The following is a 20,763-nucleotide window of genomic DNA, read 5'->3' as shown; positions in this document are numbered from 1 at the left end:
TTAAACATGCTATAACTACTACTTAAACCAGAATCATGAGCTCAATTATGTATAGTTTACTCTTTTCATTTTTGCTTCATCTTTTCAACAATAAAAGACCACATTAGAGAGGCACCTGGGTGGCTCAGTTGGTTGAGCGTCTGACTCAGGTCATGATCTCACAGTTGTGAGAATGAGTCCTGTGTTGGGCTCTGTGCTGACAGTGTGGAGCCTCCTTGGGATTCTCTATCTTCCTTTCTACTCCTCCCCTGTTCACACATGTTCTCTCTCTCTCAAAAATAAATAAACATTAAAAAAAAAAAAAGACCACAGTAGGTGCCCCAAAACTACAACTATTCCATTTCTTCTCTCCTTCACAGCAAAGCTTTGCTACCTCCTCCAATTTCTCTAACTTCTCTGTTCAATCCATTCATGCCTTTACTCCCCACACTCTACTGGAAGCTCTCCTTAAGGATACCGAGGACTTCTAGTTGCTAAATCCAACGATCCAGTCTTGGGGGACCTGGAAGGCTCACTCAGTTGAGTGTCCAACTCTTGGTTTTGGCTCAGGTCATGACTTCATGGTTCGTGGGTTCAAGACCCGTGTCAGCCTCTGCACTGGCAGCACAGAGCCTGGTTAGGATTCTGTCTCCCTCTTTCTCTGTCCCTCTCCCACTTGTTCTCTCTCTCTCTCTCTCAAATTAAATAAATAAACATTAAAAAATAATAAATCCAATGATCAGGTCTCAGGTGCTCATCATACTCGGCCTAATAGCAGTATACAGTGCAGCCAATTATGTTCCTTCTCTTAGAAGACTTTATTCACTTAGCTTCTACGAAACCTCTCTTGGGTTTGCTCCTAACTTTCTGGCTACTCCTCCTCACTTTCTTTGCTGGCTCTCTTCTTCTCCCTGAGCTCAGTGCTTAGACATCTCCCTGGCTTTACTTAGTCTCTTGATAATCACTTTAGGTATCTTGGTGTAAATCCCATGTATGTAGATTATAGCTGTAGCCTCACCTGTCCCTTGAGTCCACTAGTTTAGAAAAAGTCAGATACATTTCCTTACCTAAAGACTTCTCAGAGTCTTAAATACATTTGTGTGCATTATCAATATCCAAGAGAGGAGTATGTACACAACATGTCTTACACTTACACTTATCTGGAACACAATTCTTTCCTCATGATGCATCTCGTGAGATATACAATTAGCTAAACCACTAAATATACCATACTAAGTCATCTTTCAAGTAGTTCCAACTTCTTGCAGTGCAAATTAATTATATATAAATGGGCAAACCTTCCCTCTGAAGAGGTAATAACTGAGTTTGAACTTTTCAAGGCAGGTCACTCCATTAGAAGAGAGTTTGCTCAAAATTTTCCTGATGCAGAGAGAAACTGTGTCTCTAGTAGGTTTCATTCACCTGTATTAGTTAGATACACTAAATGAGCATAAAATATATTTATCACATCTTCAGCCTTCAAATAAAATAATGTAATAAGTATATGCTGTTGTTAATCTTTTTCCAGACCAAATGTTCCCAGTTCCTTCAACTATTCTCCATATAACATGATTTCTGCATCTCTCATGATCCATGTCATCTTCCTCACCAGATAAGATCTAAATAATTCCTAAAATCTAGTTGGCCAAGAAAGAAATCTATTTATCCAAAGAGTACAAAACACAGTAGATGTATAACTTTTACTAACTGGGACATGATCACTTGGTCATATGGCCTAAGATATATTCACTTTTTATTCTTAGCAGCCAAGACACTGGTTAACTCAATAATCATTTCTCAAAATATAAGTGTATTATACACATTCACACACATACATATTCATACATATATAATACATTAGCTATGTCCACTGAGAGGGCTTAGAAGCAATGATTCCTTAGTAGCTATAAGCATATCTAGCAACCAAATCTCTAAATATCATTCTACAGTAAAAGCAACCAAGGCTCCTTAGAGAAATGTCTGATTCCAGTTGGCACAGAGACAGTACAAGAGAATTCTGGAACATCTTGTGAGGTTAGAAATTAAGAAGGTGCTCAAAGAATGATAGGGGCATTGTCAAAAATTAAAATAAGAATATACTGGTATGAATGAATGAATGAATGAATGAATAAGAGGGAAGCTTCTCTATATAGCAGGGAGCCAGTTAACACAGAAATTAGAGAACTACAAAAACAAAGTTACCATTTGGCAACAATCTTACTATGGTATAATTGATATAGAACATTGCATAAGTTTATGGTGTACATGATTTGTTATATGTATACACTGTGAAATAATTACCACAATAATTTCAGTTAACATCTATCACCTCAGTTATAAAATTTTTTCCTTTGCGATGAGAACTTTTTTTAATGTTAAAAAATTTTTCTTAATGTTTATTTTTGAGAGAGAGACACAGAACATGAGCAGGGGAGGGGGACAGAGAGGGAGACACAGAATCTGAAGCAGGCTCCAGGCTTTGAGGGGTCAGCGCACAGCCCGACACAGGGCCCCAACTCATGAACCACAAGATTAAGACCTGCGCCGAAGTCAGATGCTAAGCGACTGAGCTGCCCAGGCAGCCCACACACACATTTTTTTTAGTATGCTCTACACCCAACATGAGACTTGAACTCACAACCCCTCAATCAAGAGTCACATGCTCTACTGACTGAACCAGCCAGGTATCCCTGTGAAGAGAACTTTTAAGTAACTATCTTAATAAGTGATTCATGCAAGAATCATCAATATATATTAAAGCCAATGAACAGATTTGAGAGTAATAGGATATTTACACAATCAAAATTTCTCTCCACAGGTATTTATCAGCTACAATGACTTTACCTTGGAGAAACTAAATAATCATCACCAGTAAAAGGAGAAACTATAGCATTTGCTTCTGGATATAATGCACTGTGAAGAACACACCATTATATTTGTGGTACTCCTGTCCTGAATATAGTACAAGAATCTAATTTTGGGAGAAAGATCAATCAAACTAAAATAATATCTCAGCACTTAAAAAAAATATCAGTATCAGCTTTCATAAGCATAGGCTTATGAAATATTCCAGCTTAAAGGAAACCTAAGAGACATGTGATCCCAGATTTTCTTTTGCTAAGTGTATAGTACTGTGACAATTGGTCAAATGTGAATAATACCAGCAGGTTAGATAATAATATTGTATCTATGTTAATATCCTGATTTTTGATCACTGCACTTTGCTTATGTTGGAGAATCACCTAGTTTTCAGGAAACAAAACTGAGTGTCAGGATTCTAATGAGTCAGGAACAAAGTAACACATACGTATCTTTCTGTAGAGATAAAAAAGATAAAGAAATGTAGGACAATGTTGTTATACAGTTAATCTAGGCTAAGGGTACAGAGAAATTCTTTATACTGTTCTTACAATTTTTCCTTCAAGCCTGAAATTATGTCAAAACAAAAAAGAAAAAAGCTACAATAAGCTTTAATTCAGTTTTTAAATATTTCCTTTTTTATGTAAATTTTCTACACACAAGCTATCAACTTAATATACATAATGCCTTCCTCTTACTTTTTTAAAGTTAATCTTCATTCATGTTGAGACAGAGAGAGTGTGTGAGCAGGGGCGGGGAGGGGAGAATCCCAAAAAGGCTCCATGCTGTCAGCACAGAGTCCAATGTTGGACTCTATCTAACTCATGAATCTGTGAAACCATAACCTGAGTTGGTACGAGAAGTCAGATCCACAAATGACAGAGCCACCCATGCACCCCTAAATCTTCCTCTTATAATTAAGTTTATTTTCTCATTTAGTGTGGTTGCACTGATAGAGAATATGATAAGCACAAGAAAACCATCCCTGTATTTTAATTTTATAAATTTACAAAACTACCTCCATCAAAAGAAAAAGGTCACTTCAGTTGCCTATGATCAATGAGAAGACAGATTTTTATATACATGCTTCTAATATCTTTTTTTAATGTTTATTTTTGAGAGAGTAAGAGAGAGACAAAGGAAGGGACAGAGAGAGAGGGAGGGGCAGAGGATCCCAAGTGGACTCCAAGCTGACAGCAGAGAGCCCAATGTGGGGCTAGAAATGACTAATTGTGAGATCATGACCTGAGCTGAGATCAAGAGTCAGATACTTAATGACTGAGTCACCCAGGCACCCCTCTTCTAGTATCTTAAAGCCCATTTCCTCCAGATATTTTTAACACTGTTTAATACATATTACTTCAAAGGTTAAGTTGAAATGACTGCTCAAAATATAAACAATAACTCTGGACCATAGCAGTATTTTTAGTCATTGCTGCAAATATTTTCCAATGATAAAAATTGAATCATTACACTTACAGTAAGAGACACTTCGCATTAACTTCCCCTGGTAATAGTCTAGTCATGTGTTTCACACTCACACAATTTTTGTCATAAAAACTGCATTTACAAAAGAAAAAAATGCAATTAATTGCTCACCTTTTAACTCATCATACATTCATTCCTACATTGGTTTTAAATGAAATAGGAATGCTGAGGAAGATGCACATAAATATATTTATCCAGTCAAAACATACGCTACCCTTTGGTTCTGACTATGCAAAGCTAATACATTATGAAATCATGGGATTTAAGTAAAACAACTTAAAAAATGGTACTTTATGTACTTTCCATTTAAATTATGACTTTAAAACTTAATATACAGGGACTTCCATTTCTTCCTCTTCTTTTTTAATGTTATTTATTCTCTGAGAGAGAGAGAGAGAGAGAGAGAGAGAGAGAGAGAGCAAGCACTAGCAGGGGAGGGGCAGAAAGAGGGAGAGAAAAAATCTGAAGGAGGCTCCAGGTTCTGAGCTGTTAGCACAAGCCTGACATGGGGCTCAAACTCAAGAACCACAAGATCATGACCTGAACCAAAGTTGGATGCTTAACCGACTGAGCCACCCAGGTGCCCCAAGAGGGACTTTCATTTCTAACCATGATGGGGGTTTCAGAGACCACATTAATCTTCCCATCTTCAATACCAAAAACATGGACAAAAGAGTAAAAATTTTCAAATATTGGACAGCAGGCAGCACAATCTCTGAAAGAGGAAACAAAAGTAAGACCTACAATTTCTCCAGTGTTCTGTCTATAGAGTTTCCAGGATGCAGTACTAAGATGGGAAAACCAGAGCCAGACAGACTCCCCAAACTGAGAAAACAATTGGGTACCTGGTTGGCTCAGTTGGTAGGGCACGTGACTCTTGATCTCAAGAACATGAGTTTGAGCTTCACACTGGGCGTGGAACCTACTTAGAAAAAAAAAAAAAAAGAAAGAAAGAAAGTTCAATGACACCAAGATAGCTGGAGTTCCAAGGGCAAACTACCAGAGAGGAGAAAGCAAAAAAAAAAAAAAAAAAAAAAAAAAAAAAAAAAAAAAAAAAAAGAGCTCTGGAGTTCTGCAGAACATTCTCCATAAGTCTCTGACTGAATACTGATCAGCACATGTATATAAGAAAGTCAGAGAAAGAATCACCAGAAAGAAGCAATCAGAACAATTACCAAAGCTCACACAGGAATGGTAAGAGTTCACAGAGTGAAGAAATCCTGTAATGGGGCCATAGCTAGAGTTCTGAAGGGAATTATGCCAGTACTAGGAACAAACTAACCTTATAGTAAATGATGCTCAGGTTTCACCCAACAAAGCTTAAAAAGCAAGCCTTGGAAGATTAAACTGTTCCTAAGTAACTTAACTGTGTCCCAGAAGAAACCTCAAAAATTTAAACTAATACAAAGGAAAGGCATTTCCAAACAACAAAATTCACAATGTTTAACATTCGAACAAAAATTAGCATGCATGCAAAGAAATATGAAAATACAATCCATAATAAGAAGAAAAATCAGTTCCAAAAATGGACCCAGAAATGACAAAAGTGATAGGATTAGTAAGGAAGGACATTACAGTTGTTATGTATAAAACAGTGCTGAAAAAAATTAAATGAGAGAAAAATAAATGGAAAGCAACCTTATGTCCTGGATTGGAAGACAGGATTATTAAAAAGTCCACACTACCCAAAATGATCTACAGATTAAATGCAATCTCTATCAAAATTCCATGGTATTTTTTTTTTTTGCAAAAATAGAAAAATCCATTCTGAAATTCATATGGAATCTCAAAGGACCCCAAAAGCCAAAATAATTTTGAAAAAGAAGAACAAAGTTGAAGGACTCACAATTTATTTCAAACCATTCAAAACAGTGTAGTTCTGGAAAAAATGCAAACAAAAAGACAAATGGAATAGAACAGAGTCCATAAATAAACATATATGGCCACATATATGGTCAAATGATCTTTAACAAGAATGCCAAGATATCTCAATGGGGAAAGGACAGGCTCATTAACAACCAATGCTGGGGAAAACTGGATAGTCACATGCAAAAGAATGAAGGTGGCCCTTTATCTTCTACAACATACAGAGATTAACACAAAATGGATAAAGACCTAAACCTAAGATCTGAAACTATAAAAATCCTAGAAGAAAACATAGGGGAAAATTTTCATGAGTTTAGACTTGACAATGTTTTTTTAGCTATGACACCAAAAGCACAGACAACAAAAGCAAAATAGGCAAATGAGACTAAATCAAACTTAAAAACTATTGTGCATCAAAGGATAGAGTCAACAGAGAAAAAAACCTACAGAATGGGAGGAAATATTTGTAAGTTATATATCTGATAAGGGATTAATAACCAGAACTTATAAAGAACAACTCCTTAACAACAACAAAAAATAATTAACTCAATTAAAAAATGGGCTAAGAACTTGAATGGAAATTTCTCCAAAGATGATGTACAAATGGCCAACAAGCATACGAAAAGCTGATCAACATCACTAATCATCAGGCAAATACAAATCAAAACCATGACATATCACCTCACAACCATTATGATGGCTACTATCAACAAACCAAAAAATAAGTGTTAACAATGATGTAGAAAAACTGTGTACTACAGTTAGTGAAATGGTAGAACGGTGCGATAAAGAAGATATTGTATGTACATACAATAAGCTATTATTCAGCCTTAAAGGAAATCCCATCATAAACTACAAATGGATGAATCTTAAGGACATTTTGCTAAGAGAAATAAACCAGTCACAGAAAGACAAATACTGCGGTATTTCATTTTAGCAAAGCCAAATTCATAGAGACAGAAAGTAGAAGGGTAGTTACCTGGGTCTGGGGGAAGGAAAGAAGAGGAGTTGTTTAATGGGTGTTGAGTTTTCGATCTGTAAGATCAAAAGTTCCAGAGAGTTGTTTCACAACAATGTTTATATTCTTAACACTTTTGAACTGCTTAAGTAAAAATGGTGAAATGGGTAAGATGGTGAATTTTATGTTATGTATTTTTAACCATAACCTAAAAAAAAAATCCATCTATTATAAACTCCATTTATTCAAAAAAGTAAAAGATGAAAGCATGAGCACTGTTAAGGGGAGACATGGAAGATATAAACATGATTCAAATCACACTTCTAGATGTAAAAAATACAATGTCTATGAGCCCCCTGTTGAACTCTGCACTCACAGCACATAGGCTCCTGGGGATTCTCTCTCTGCCCCTACCCAACTGTGCGCGCGCTCTCTCTCTCTCTCTTAAAATAAATGAATAAACTTAAAAAATAAAAAAGGTAGCCAGAGAAAAAAGATACTTTCAGTATAAAGAATTGAGGGTAAGAGTAGATTTCAGGTCAGAAAAATGAGAAGACAGTGGAGTATCATTAAAGTCCTGAAACGAAGAAACTGTCAATCTAGAATTCTATACCCAGCAAAAAATATATTTGAAAACTGAAGTACAACAAGAAAAAAAGAGTTTTTTCAGACATATGAAAGCTGAAAGAATTCAGCAGCAGTAGTTCAGCTTATAGTACATGCTAAAGGAAATCATTCAGGCAGAAGGAAAATGATACCAGATGGAAAAGGAATTTCAAAGAAATGAAGAGATTGAAAATGGGACAAATGTGGGTAGATATAAGAGTGTTTTTCCAAAAATTATTTTTAAATCCTTAAAAGATAATTGCCATTTAAAGTTTAAAAGACTAAAAGTATATTGTGCAATTTAAACATGTGTACAACTAAAATGTATGACAACACACGAATGAGAGGGAGAAATGGAAGTATAGTATTATAAGGTTCTTATATAATATGTGAAGTGGTACTTTACCCAAAAATAGACTAATGAGTTAAAAATGTATATAAACACTACAAACTAACAAAAACCCCAAAAAATAAAATACAGCAAAAAAACTACTGATAATAAATAAGCCAAAAAGAAAAAAAGAGATAAAGGAGAGTCATAAAAAATACTCAAGTAATACAAAAGAAGGCAAAAGAAAAAGAGCAAAAACAAAAAACAGCTGGGACAAATAAAACACAAACAGAAAGACTAGAAGATTTAAACTCAACAACATCAATAATCATATTAAATGTAAATGGTCTAAATTAAAAGGCAAAGACTGAGAAACTGGGTGAGAAAATAAAACTGCACTATCCGCTAACTACCAGAAATCTACTACAAATATAAACACATAAATAGATAAAAATAAAAAAATGGATAAAGAGTCACCATGTTAATACCAATCAAAAGAAAGCTGGGAGAAAAAAAGAAAGAAAGCTGGAAAGGCAATACTAACAAAGTAGATTTCAGAGCAAAGCGTATTACCAGAAATAAAGACAGCCAGTTCACAATGACAAAGGGATCCAATCTGTCAAGAAATCACAGCAATCCTAAACATGCATGCATCTCGTAACAGAACTTCAAAATATATAAAGCCAAACTGATGGAAGTACAAACAGAAATTGGCAACTCCACAATTATATTCAGAGATTTCAATACCCTTGTCTCAAAAACAGAACAAGTACACATAAAATCAGTAAGGATAAAGATGACTTGAGAAATTCTATCAACCAACTTGATCTGACATTTATAGCCCACTCCACCCACCTTTCTTTTCAAGTGCACATGAATCATTTACCGATATGGACCATATTTTGGGCAATAAAACAGTCTCAATAAATTAAAATGATTCAAATCTTGAGGTGCCTGGGTGGCTCGGTCAGTTAAGCATCTGTCTCTTGGATTTTGGCCCAGATTCTGATTTCCTGGTTCATGAAATCTTGCCTTGCATAGGGCTCTTTGCTGATATAGCATGGAGCCTGCTTGGGATTCTCTCTCTCCCTCTCTGTCTTGCCCCTCCTCTACCCACATGCACACACACATATGCTCTCTCTCTCTCTCAAAATAAACTTAAAAAAAAAAAACAACACATCTTTCAACATATGTTCTTTGACCACAGTGAAATTAAATCAGAAGTCAATATCTGAAATATTTTCCAAGATTTGGAAACTCATGCATATACTCATTTATAACCAATGGGGTTAAAGAAGAAATTACAAATAAAATCAGCAAGGATTTCTGAACTGAATATAAATGAAAATACAACATATCAAAATTCATGGGATGCAGCCAAACACTATTTAGAGGGAAATTTTACAGTATTAAACATTTATATCAGAAGACAATAAATTAATGAGCTAAGATTTTAAGTTTCAAGCAAATCAAGAGCAAATAAAATGCAAAGAAATAGCAAAGCATACAAATCAAGGACACCTGGGTGGTTCAGTTGGTTAAGTGTCCCACCCTTGACTTAGACTCAGGTCCTAATCTCATGATTTGTGAGATCAAGCCCTGCATCAGGTTCCATGCTGAGAGCATGGAGCCTGCTTATGATTGTCTCTCTCCCTCTCTTTCTGCCTCTCTTCCTGTCTCTCTCTCAAAATAAATAAATAAATGAAAAACTTTAAAAATAAAAAAAGAATAGAAATCAATGAAAGTGAGATCAGAAAATCAATAAAGAAAAACAAAAGCTGATCTGAATATCAATAAAACAGAAACCTCTAGCCAAAGTGAAAAGGAAACAATGAAAAAACCACAGAAATTAACAGTCAGGAATGAGAGAGGGGACTATGGATATAGTTTAATATATTTATGCCAGTATTCAGCAAAATCATTCTAGAAAGCAGCTGTGGGAAGAACTGATTAATATGATGCTACATTAAAACCAAGAAAACTAGTAACAATAACCCAGGGAAGAAAAGATGGGGGTTTGAAATAAACCAATGGCAATGAGGGGTGAATGTTCAAACAGGACATGATTAAAACACAGATAGCTAGTAGAAAGATCAGATAGAATGACTGACTGGACATGAAAGGTATGGAGAATGAAAGAGTAAGGATACTCCGTGATTCTTGGCTTAAACGTTAGAAAACCCATTCATTAGGATAGGGAATATAGAAGACAAACAGATTTGGGAACAAGATATGTTTATTTTTCAACATATGATATACTTAGACATCAGTGTCCAAAAGATATATAGCACGCAATGCAACATACGGAATCAACACTTAGGAAATACATGTAGTTAAGTTAACCTGCTCTATCTACTAGGAGTACCTGTAATTAAAGCCTTCTCTATAACGGTAAAATTAATGTTTTCTATCTGTTAAGAGAATTTTAGGGATAAGAAGGTGGTTAAGGAGTCTGAGACAAGAAAGTCCCTTTCCGTATATACTAAGTTCACAGTACAAGAGACCCAATTTCAGTGATGTTTTCATTGTCATTTAGAATAGTAAAACCTTATTTATTTACTCTACCTGGTTTAATGAGTCTGACACACTGTCTTCAAAAAAACCAAAAAAACAAAAACCTGACAACATAAAATCCTCTCCCCATATTTTCCCTTGTTTTCTATGTGGCTATAATAACTTGATTTTTTTAATTCAACTTTGCTTGTTGCCCGTCTAACATCCTACTGCCTCATTTTAAAGTTTTATTTGCCATTTTCTGACTTTCCCTTTACTCTATTTGAGAATTGTATTTTTTTTTTATCGCTTCTTGGCCTTTTGGCTAAGATCAAGTGAGAATTGTATATTTAAAATAAAACAACTGTTTAACTTAATCACATAAGGGCAACAACCATTTTTTTAAACATGTCTTATAAGCCAGGCAACGTGTCAAGTGCTTTAGCTCATTTAATTTTCACAATAAGTACTTCCATTTTATGATTAAATAAACCTGACCCCTGAAAAGATTTCACAAAGAGCCCAAAGTCACACAACTGATGGACTGAAGAATTGAGACTTGAACCTAGGTCTATAGAGCACCACAACTTGGGCCACATAACTTAGCAAAAGTTTTCTGCTATCTGTAACACACGTTTTAACTGAATGCTTAACTAAGGTGCTTTCATTCACGCAACAAATAGGAGTGCCTACTACGTACCTTCAAAACTTCTACTGAAACACTTTTAACAGCTCCTTTCCCCTACTGTTTCTGAAACTGGAAAGCTGCATACAGAGCACTTTTCCCCCACTTTACTTCCTCTCATTAAATGTCAAATTCAATCATGTTATGATCATTATCAGGTAGTGGTGTAGCCACAGCCATTTCCTGCCCAGTTCCTGTTCACTCCTCAGAATGAAGTCCAGTGCCCTTTCCTTGTGCTCTAAAACTACCTGCTCTAGGAAGCAGTTGGTTTTTCTCATATGAAATCTGATCTCTGTGTTTTGTGTCATTTTTGGCAATCTGTACGAGCCTAACACATTGGAATAAAAATGCAGCTTTCCTAAATGTCATTTAATATTTTCAATGTTGTCAAATAATTCTGGTCACGAAGAATGGGAACATTTATGGTTTATCAGTCCAATGGGAACATTTATGGTTCTGTGCTAACCTGAAGTGAAGATCTACACAGGGGACCTTTTCCTGAGATTTCTAAGAACAGTCCCACCATCATGTCTCACATTTGGATTCAGAAAAAGCAGTCAACATATGCAAAGGGTAGTTGACAACATTGGCTCTGTGTGGCTATATACTAGATAAAGGGGTTAAGGGAAGGCAACAGTCACTTAAGATTTTTTAAAATAATCCCCAAATACATCCTACAAATTAAGTGCAAATGCCTCTGGTGGTGTTAAATCTTCCTTTACAATTTAGAATGAAACATCACAATGAAATAATCAAAGTGCTTGGCTGGACATATTTGGAAATGAAGTTTTAAATGACGACGGGGAAAATAAATATTTAAAGGTAAATATTAAATAAAAATATAACAATGCACAAACTGCTGAAGATTTCCTACAATTTAAATAGGTAAGTACGCAATTTCCAACCACCAAAATTGGATAGTACTCACCTTGCCCGGCCATATTTATATACAATTATCATTTAAATTTGCCCTTTGCAAATACTTTTTATACAAAGCTACAATTACTTGCCATTCCATCAACAATCCCCATTCCTGTTCAAGGACCCTGCCTCCTGTCTGTGTGGAACGCCCCCCTTCCCCAACAATGAAAACTACTCACCCTTTAAGGCTCCAGAGATAGCTCCCCACTAAACCTCCAACCCCTTCTCTAATCTCTCTGAAAATTCTTCTTCTTTATTCAGTGCTTACCAATGTGTCAGTACTTTATATCTTCTGTTTAATACTTAATATTCCCCTTTGAAGTAATCTCTCCACTTAATAGATAAGGAAACTGAAGCTCAAAAGGTTTGCTACCATGTTAAACGCCATAAAGTCAAACAGGAATTCAAATGCGGGTATATCTAAACTTCAACTGATTTCTCCTCCATTAAATTACAAGTCTACGGTACTCTTATAATACATTGTATTTTATTGTCATTACCTGTTAAAATATTTCTCTCCTCCACCAGTCAGGGAGGGTGACTCCATCCTCAGACACACTCAATAGTGCCTACCACACAGTGACTCAAAGTGTTACTGAATACATACGATATGCTTATTCAGTTTATGCTTTTGCAGCATTATTTCCCCTAATTAGTCTCATTGTACCATGTCTCTAAGAAGTCCCCGTGGTGGTAAAGTATATGGGCTTGCAATGTAGGCTTTGTAATGATTGCACAGATTTGAATCCCACTTCCACCAACTTATTAGCTGAGAAATCTTGAGCAAATGAGTTAACTTAGGTTATGGTTACATATGGTTATCTATACAACAGAACGATAATCACAGTACATGCCTTATAGAACTATAAAGATTAAATGAGATAGTATATAGGCAATCCTACTATTTTTCTATCCTCATTTTTTCTATCTGACACTCTAAATTTTCTTTGGCTTGGTTTAGTGAAGTCATTTTCATTACACATTCCTTGCAACTTTGTATCAAATGAGCTAGCAAAAAGGTTGGTGGTCTAAAAATTGGTCAGGCCAGGGTGCCTGGCTGGCTCAGTCAATACAACAAGTGACTCTTAATCTTGGGGTTGTGAGTTCAAACCTCATATTGGGCGTGGAGCTTACTTAAAATAAATCAATAACAATTTAAAAATAACTACAAAATTAAATTAAAAAATAAAAATTGCTCAGGTCACCTACTCCATTTTTAGGGCCAACTGTCCAGTGCCAGTTTGGACTCAAACAAAGTTTATTCCGGAAGGTTTGACTATGGAAAACCTCCATGGTACATTGTACTTTTTCCCCTTATTACATTTTCATGCTCTATCAAAAAGCGATACAAATTAGAAAAGACATTTCCTACCTCAATAACACTTAATACTATCCCATGCATGCATACAACTAACCTGTGTGGGAGGCTAGCTATTTCCCCAGCAAGAATTTTTCCTGGAACCACCTTGTGTCTGGGCTCAGGCATGGCTCATTCTCCCCAGACCTCTAGATTCCTTTCCTCTGGTATCTGGAGGCTGAGACACTACAACTGACAGGACACCCATTTCCTTCTCTTCTACTTACCAATGTTTACTCCAAGAAGTTAGGATTTCAATTTGTTGTGATAATTTACAGCTCTTTAGGCTAAAGTGCATGGTTTCCAATTCTCAGAATTCCCCCTTACAACTTTAAAAATGTTATGAAAAAATCCAGTTTGGGAGGAATCAAATTCTCAAAAAATACATAATCTCTAAAAACAAGACCAAACACCATGGCTATACCCCAAGTCTTAAAGAAAAGGAAAATCTTAAAATGTCTAGTTGGCTAAGCTAACCAAAAACTATAAAATCAAAAAGCACACAACAAAATAACCTCAAAGTAAGCAGGATATAGCATAAAAAAGACAACATGTGTACTTACAAAATATTTAATACATTCACGAATTTAAAAATTACTTGGTATGTAAATAATGACATTAATAAATTGTTGCAAATTCTGCACTCCCCTAGTCAGTCAGTATATGATGATATAAAGCAGTTCCTTTTCCCTCCCCCCCTTTGGTCAGGCTAAAAATAGAGTGATGGATCAGTGACAGAATGATCTCCAAAGTTACACAAGGAGGTGCTGAGTTTAAAAGTCATGACTCGAAAGAACGATACCAAAACACTGTCAACATTAGACAGATAAAAATAAGAAAAGGTAAAGTAAGCTGGTGGACCGCAGTATTGTTTCCAGAAGATAAAGAGCCCTTAAGGCCCCCGAGACGATTTCAGCACCCGCTCCGCAGTCAGTACTGGAATCAGAAAACTAAACTGTTGCCTGCTCAGTGGGTGCAGGGCAGCGACCCTCCCTCCAACCTGCGTCCAGCGCGCCCACAGTCGCCCCTCCGCCCGAGCCCGTCCCTCCCGCAGCTGGCTGACCTCTCCCGCCAGACCGGGCTCGGCCGCCCGAGGCCCCCGCACGCCCTCCAGGACCTGACGCGCCCCCAGCAGAGCGCCAGGGGAAGGAAGCGAAGGAGAGGGGCCGCGAGAGGGGGCGGAGGGGCGGGAGGCGGCGCTGGGCTTTGGCCCTTCACCATCGAGGCTCGAGGACTGCTCGAGGAAAAGCTGAGCCTCTGCCACCGGTCAAATGATGGGAGGGGACCGCGGTTGACCCCGGCGCGCAGGTGCCAGCGGCGGCCGGGGAAGTCACCAGCGGCAGAGGGCGATGCGTTGCCCCGGACCCCCACCTCCATCCTGCCCGCCGCTTTCCTCCTTCGTCCTGCTCCATCCCCAGGATTCTGTCAGAACCCAACGACCTCCACACGGCCCGCCCCAGCACGGAGGTGATGCCGGCTCTTACCGTAGGAGCGGGCGCCGCGCCGCTAGGAGGCGGCTGGGGTGCGCGCGGGAGACTCCAAGGCGAGCGTCGCCGCCGCTGCGGGAGCCGGAGGAGTCAAAACGAGGCTGCCGGCGGCAGCGCTGCCTCCAGAGCTATCGCCCCACCCCCTCTCCCGCAGGATTTTGCGCCGGAGCCTGCAGTCTCCGCGCGCCGGCGAGGGGAGGAGGGAGAGAAGGGGCGGAGCGCCCCTCGGGGGCGGAGCCGAGCGCTGCTTGGTCTGATTGGCACCTGTGGGCCCAATGGGACTACGGAGACTCCAGGATGTGCCTAGACTGACTTTCCTCCTAGCCGGTAGCGGTAGAGAGGCGGACCTAGTGGCTTCTCTTATAGCCGCCTTTTTGACAAACCCGAACGTAAGAAAAGATCGGTTGGTTCGCACGGGTAGCCAAATGGTCCAATTACCACAGGGAAAAAGGCCTCTGAACTTAGATTGGCATCCTCTCTACCTATAGGTAGAGAGGGTAGGCCCAGGGGTGGTAAGAACCTGCCCCGGATGTGGGCGTGGCCCTGAGGTAAAACATAGAGCCTCTGCCGAGGTGGTTTGGGGAGGCGGAACTGAGATCTTTTTCTTGATTATCATGTGACGAGTTCTGGATTTAATGGAGGAGAAAGCGTGGAAAAGGCCAAGGATCCAAACTGGCGAGTTTTCTGATCTTCGCCCCCCATTCCGCTTTCCGGCCACCGGCGCTGCCAGGTGAGTGCCGGGCTCCAATGGGCCGGGCCGGCATTCTTCCGAGATGCATTTGCCCTCCCGGTGCCCCGGTACTGGCTTCCCGAAGCCTTGGGGGGTTTGTCTCTCCCTCCCACCCCCTCCCACCCAAAAAGACTGACACCTGCTTGGCACCAGGCTTCATGCGTTTTGGATCCTGTGCAGGAAACCGCGTTCAACTCTCAAAATCTAAGGGCTGCCCAAAGCACAGAATGCGAAGAGTCCGAATAGAGCGGACTGTCGGACGAGTATAGTTTAGGAACAGTCTGAAGTTCTAGGAACAAGTAGGCCCGAAAACCATGTAAGTTGTAAGCAGAACGCTGTTCCTCTGAAGGAAGGTTAAGTTCTCCAAGGCCGTTGCAGCAGGGGCCTTTCAAAAGCTACTCGTTATTTAGAAGAATTTTGTGTTGTGGGCTCATAAGCAAAACTCTCTGGGATGAGGCGAGTTGATTTGGAAGAGGACCGGCGGTAGCGAGAAAGGGAAATGGGGGTGGTGTGGGAAGCACCGTGGGCAAATCCGTGCATGCACACACGACACGCTGGAACTGTGGGTAAAGCCCTTTTGATTTCCATTTGGGGGCGATGCAGAACGTTTTGACAATGGATGGAAGGAAGCATATGAACTAATAATTAACTATCTTATTGGTATCAGAAGTAACCGCCTCAAATGGGACTTAGGTAGAGCAAATTTTTGTTTTGGAGAAGGCAACCCCTTCCCTTGAGGAGAAAGAAGAGTAGTAGTAGGAAACAAATACAATTGCTTCAATTAGTGAAGATTTGTGAACAAATAAAATTAGCGTTGTAACTCAGCATCCAGAATTCTTAAAGCGTCATTTAAATATCGTCATAATGCTTCTCAGTTGAGGGCATTTTAGTGGAAGTGCATACAGCACTTTGTTGCATCTCACATTATAAAACTTGAAGCCTTAAGACTATGCTCTTTGTATCCTTCCACCTCCAATCCTAAAATCTCTGTGTTGAGTGCAGCATCCTTTGTATGACCAGGTGCTTACTCAGTCTTAAATGCGAAAAAATGAACCTGCACTCGTCCAGTGGCTAATGGAAAAGTTGTATTTAAGCAGGTGTATTATTGTAAACTTTTTAAAGGTTCAAAAAATGGCCAGATATATTGGAAATCAGAATTGAGAAAACTTGCCTTAGAGCATGAAATCCATGTGTAGTTAATAATCAGTACAAACCCCTCACACTTCTTCCAAATTCAGCCCCATATCCCACTATGGCAGCCTCTGGTCAGGAAAGGAGACCTATAGAAAATGCCTTCCTGGGAGTAAAAGCATCTGCTTTTCATACTGCAGTATGAAGTATCTGCCAGCTAAGTGAATGAGTGCCAGAAGATGGGGCTAAGGGGAAGAGGGAAGTTTGGAGATCCATTAAGTCAGTATCGTAATAAAACATAAAAATTCTTGCCCTATGATAGCCACCCACTGTTTAAAGTAGTAGAGATGTAACAAAGAATGTCACAGTTCTAAAATATAATTAATTAAACATGCTAATTTAGGACATTTTATTCATCTAGCCAGTTTCTTCCCTTCCTGGTTTCTTCCTGCATTTTTTACTCCTCGCCCTCATGCTTTTGCTTCGTACTCCACCACCTTCTGATCTTTTCCTCTTGTCATCAAGTGTCCTCTCTCAATCTATCACTGCTTTGTGGCTTATTCCCCTCAGCTTGTAATCATACTTAGATTCTTCCTTTACTGAAAAATTCCTTCTTAACCCTTTCTCAATCTCATTATTTTTTAATCTTTCATCTTTTTTTCTCCAAATGTTTCAAAGGAATAAAATGTTGTCAACTATTTGCATTTCATTATCTTCTATTAACTCCTTACCCAACTGCATGCATTCTGGCTTCTGATTTCCATTCTACTTACTCTTTTTCCATATGGTCACAAGGTTGATATAAAAAACTTGAATAAGTATAGAACATACTGTAAACCTGTAATGTGAAGACTAAATACTTATACCTACGTATTATAGATGAAAGAGTCCCAATCAAAATTCCAGTTTTTAAAGAATTGGTGATTTTAGTAGTGAAAAATGAAAGGGCAAAATACTCTGGAAAAGAAATCCGTGAGTAGGTACTAAGCTTCCCAGATATGAGAGCATATATCCTAGAACATATCCAATCACAGTCATATAGTACTAGTGCAAAACAAATATAAATCAGTAAGACCAAATAGGGGCATAAGAAATAGCTCCGGGTTGCCTGTCAGAGACCTGACTTCAAGCCCCACAATGTGCATAGAGTTTAAGAAAGAAAAGGAAGGAAGGAAGGGCCTCAATTATTGAATACTTTAGCATCTAATAGTAACAAAATGTGAAAAGTTTAATGATCTTGATTATTGGATTGCAGACAGTAAAAAAAAAATCACGATGTATACCACAAACAATATATAATGAGTAGTATTAAAAAGAAAAGTTCAGACTAAGAAAATAGGTATTAAGAATTGCAATGAGAAAGTTTAATTTAAAATTTAAAACCCATAGATTAAACTAAGTGAAAATCCAGGATTATCAATGAGTTCTATATTATTTTAGCCCAATGACCTCTTAAGTAATCCTACTTAGTATCTTTTTATCATTCCCTCCTTATTAAAACTTTCCTCTCTTGGCCTGATGCCACTTCCCCTTTTGATTTTGAAAGCTTTTTCTTAGTACATCCCAAAATTAAATGAAAATTTATAGACATACAAGTGTACAAAAAGAGGTTAAGAATATCCCTGAGGTGCAGGAATAGTCATGAGTACCTGGACTTGAGTGGCAGCAATGAAAAGGAACAGACTATTCTTGAGACATTTTGTATAGAGCTTATGCCCACTTGATATACTAAAAATTTTATTGTATTTTGTCATGGGCTTTAAGGAATGATGGATATAATGTTGTCAAAGATGGCTATAAAATTTTACAGGTTTTGAAAGGAAGAATAGTAGAATTTTTCACAATTAGAAAATTTGTAAGTGGGGGAAGAGCCAGCTTTGTTCACCAGGAATGGAAGTGATTTTTTTTTCCGGTATCAAAACAATCTTGACTTTTTTTCCTTCTCTTAGGGTGTATTTCCCTTTTTTCGACTCTGCAACAGCCTCTTTAAACTGTTTAAATGAGAATGTCCTTGGCTCAGAGAGTACTACTCACCTGGCTTTTCACATTACTCTTCTTGATCATGTTGGTGTTGAAACTGGATGAGAAGGCACCTTGGAACTGGTTCCTCATATTTATTCCAGTCTGGATATTTGATACTATCCTTCTTGTCATGCTGATTGTGAAAATGGCTGGGCGATGTAAGTCTGGTTTTGACCCTCGACATGGATCACACAATATTAAAAAAAAAGCCTGGTACCTCATTGCAATGTTACTTAAATTAGCCTTCTGCCTTGCACTCTGTGCTAAACTGGAACAGTTTACTACAATGAATCTGTCCTATGTCTTCATTCCTTTATGGGCCTTACTGGCTGGGGCTTTGATAGAACTTGGATATAACGTCTTTTTTGTGAGAGACTGACTTCTAAGGACATCATCTCATTTTATTGCTGTTCAACAAGCTGTCATTAAAGTGTTCTGAATCTTTGCAAGCTTGAAGAAATACCAGAGAACTGAGAAAAAACCAAATGTAGTTTTATACTGCTTCCATCAAATAGTCTTTGTGAATCATGGACTTCTAGTCAATCCAAAGCTTATTCAATATTTGAGTTATTAATATCCTTATTATCCCTATATAAATAAAGTTTGTTTTTGACCTTATTTTTCTACTTGACTCTTGAATAATCTGTTAAAAGTATATGGTCAGTTCTTAAAATAAGTAAATACAAAGTCTTAAATCTACATTATTTGGGTAGTTTAATATATCATGGCCCCATTATGACCAACATAAATGATCATTTGTGCTTGTAAATTATGAAGAAAAAACCTAATTAATGAAATATTTAAGCATGCCACTTCATGTTTACATTCACAAAGAATCCGAGCTTGACAGAAGAGTAGGCTAACTGCATTGCGAATTCTTTCTTCTGTTTATGACCCATGACTTAGAGGTGGCATATTAGAGCAGAGGCTTGCCTAGTCTTAAAGTTAGGGGGGCCTTTTATCCTGGTTAAATCAGGACAGGCCCCATTTAATGCCTGCTGTTCTCAGCCTCAGGAATTTAGTGCCCCTTTCACTCTTAGAATATCCTGGTTTGAGAATTTATAGATCATCCTCCCAAGGCACTTAACCCATTCCAGTGAAGCACAGGTGACATCACTTCCAGGAATTCCAGTCTTAAGTGTATCCCTAAAGCAGGTGATGGTTGTCACCCTATACAGCCTTCATTTTTAGCTTCAGGAAGAACCTAAAGTAGTGTTTTACTGGTCTTAAAAAATATCTAACACATAAGAAAGTGATTCCTGGCTTATACTTGAGAGGACTGCTTTGAATATAACATTTTGGTCTAGTTCTCCTTTGTAAAGCAGATGACATGACAAAGTTACAACACCATAAATTAATGTGCTTATGAAACTATGGAGCTAAACTAAAAATAAAAATGATCAATTACAAGCATTTTGCTGTCTTATAATTGGTATGTATTCTATTTTGAGCATCTAAAAATAGGATGGAAAAGGATAGTTAATATGGGGAACATAATTTTCCAGATTTGATCAGATATTTCTTATCCAGCGGAGAGATCCAAACCATTTGGTCTCTTTAATGATAGATTCAAAGGAGAAAAAAGCTTTCATCTCCTTCAGAAACCAGACAGGAGGATTTTGAAATTTGGCAAAAGCTGCATTTGTGCATATATTATCTCAGTATGATCTCTCACAGGAAAAAGGAAAAGGACAGTACCACATGCAAACAGCTAGGTCAGGAGTCAGCAAAATTTTTCTGTAAAAGGTTGTATAGTAAATATTTTCAGCTTTGTGGGCTATATGGTTTCTGTCTCAATTCAAATCAGCTCTGTGGCAAGAAAGCAGCCATAAACCATGGCTATGTTCCAA

The 20,763-nt window shown here is 38.0% G+C and overlaps 2 protein-coding genes across 4 annotated transcripts in view; one reads left to right on the top strand and one right to left on the bottom strand.

Moving 5' to 3' along the window:
- PHTF2 (putative homeodomain transcription factor 2) overlaps window positions 1-15,264 on the bottom strand; it is a 118,856-nt gene extending 103,592 nt beyond the window's left edge. The window contains exon 1 of one of the 3 annotated variants that reach the window (XM_029927983.1): window positions 15,028-15,264. The gene's annotated coding sequence lies outside the window, so the exon portion shown is untranslated. Of the gene's footprint in view, window positions 1-5,171; window positions 5,191-15,027 lie in introns of those variants that run through there. The other 2 variants (XM_029927947.1, XM_029927953.1) reach the window with 2 other exon arrangements.
- Window positions 15,265-15,522: 258 nt separating this feature from the next.
- TMEM60 (transmembrane protein 60) lies at window positions 15,523-19,531 on the top strand. Its single transcript, XM_029956852.1, has 2 exons — window positions 15,523-15,760; window positions 18,841-19,531. The coding sequence occupies exon 2, from the start codon at window positions 18,891-18,893 to the stop codon at window positions 19,290-19,292; it is 402 nt and encodes a 133-aa protein (XP_029812712.1). The 5' UTR covers window positions 15,523-15,760; window positions 18,841-18,890; the 3' UTR covers window positions 19,293-19,531.
- Window positions 19,532-20,763: the final 1,232 nt, after the last annotated feature.

The sequence above is a fragment of the Suricata suricatta genome, chromosome 2 (genome assembly GCF_006229205.1).
Source record: "Suricata suricatta isolate VVHF042 chromosome 2, meerkat_22Aug2017_6uvM2_HiC, whole genome shotgun sequence".
Classification (NCBI taxonomy): Eukaryota; Metazoa; Chordata; class Mammalia; order Carnivora; family Herpestidae; genus Suricata; species Suricata suricatta.
Note: the sequence above shows the minus strand (reverse complement) of the source record. Positions and strands in the feature narration are given on the sequence as shown.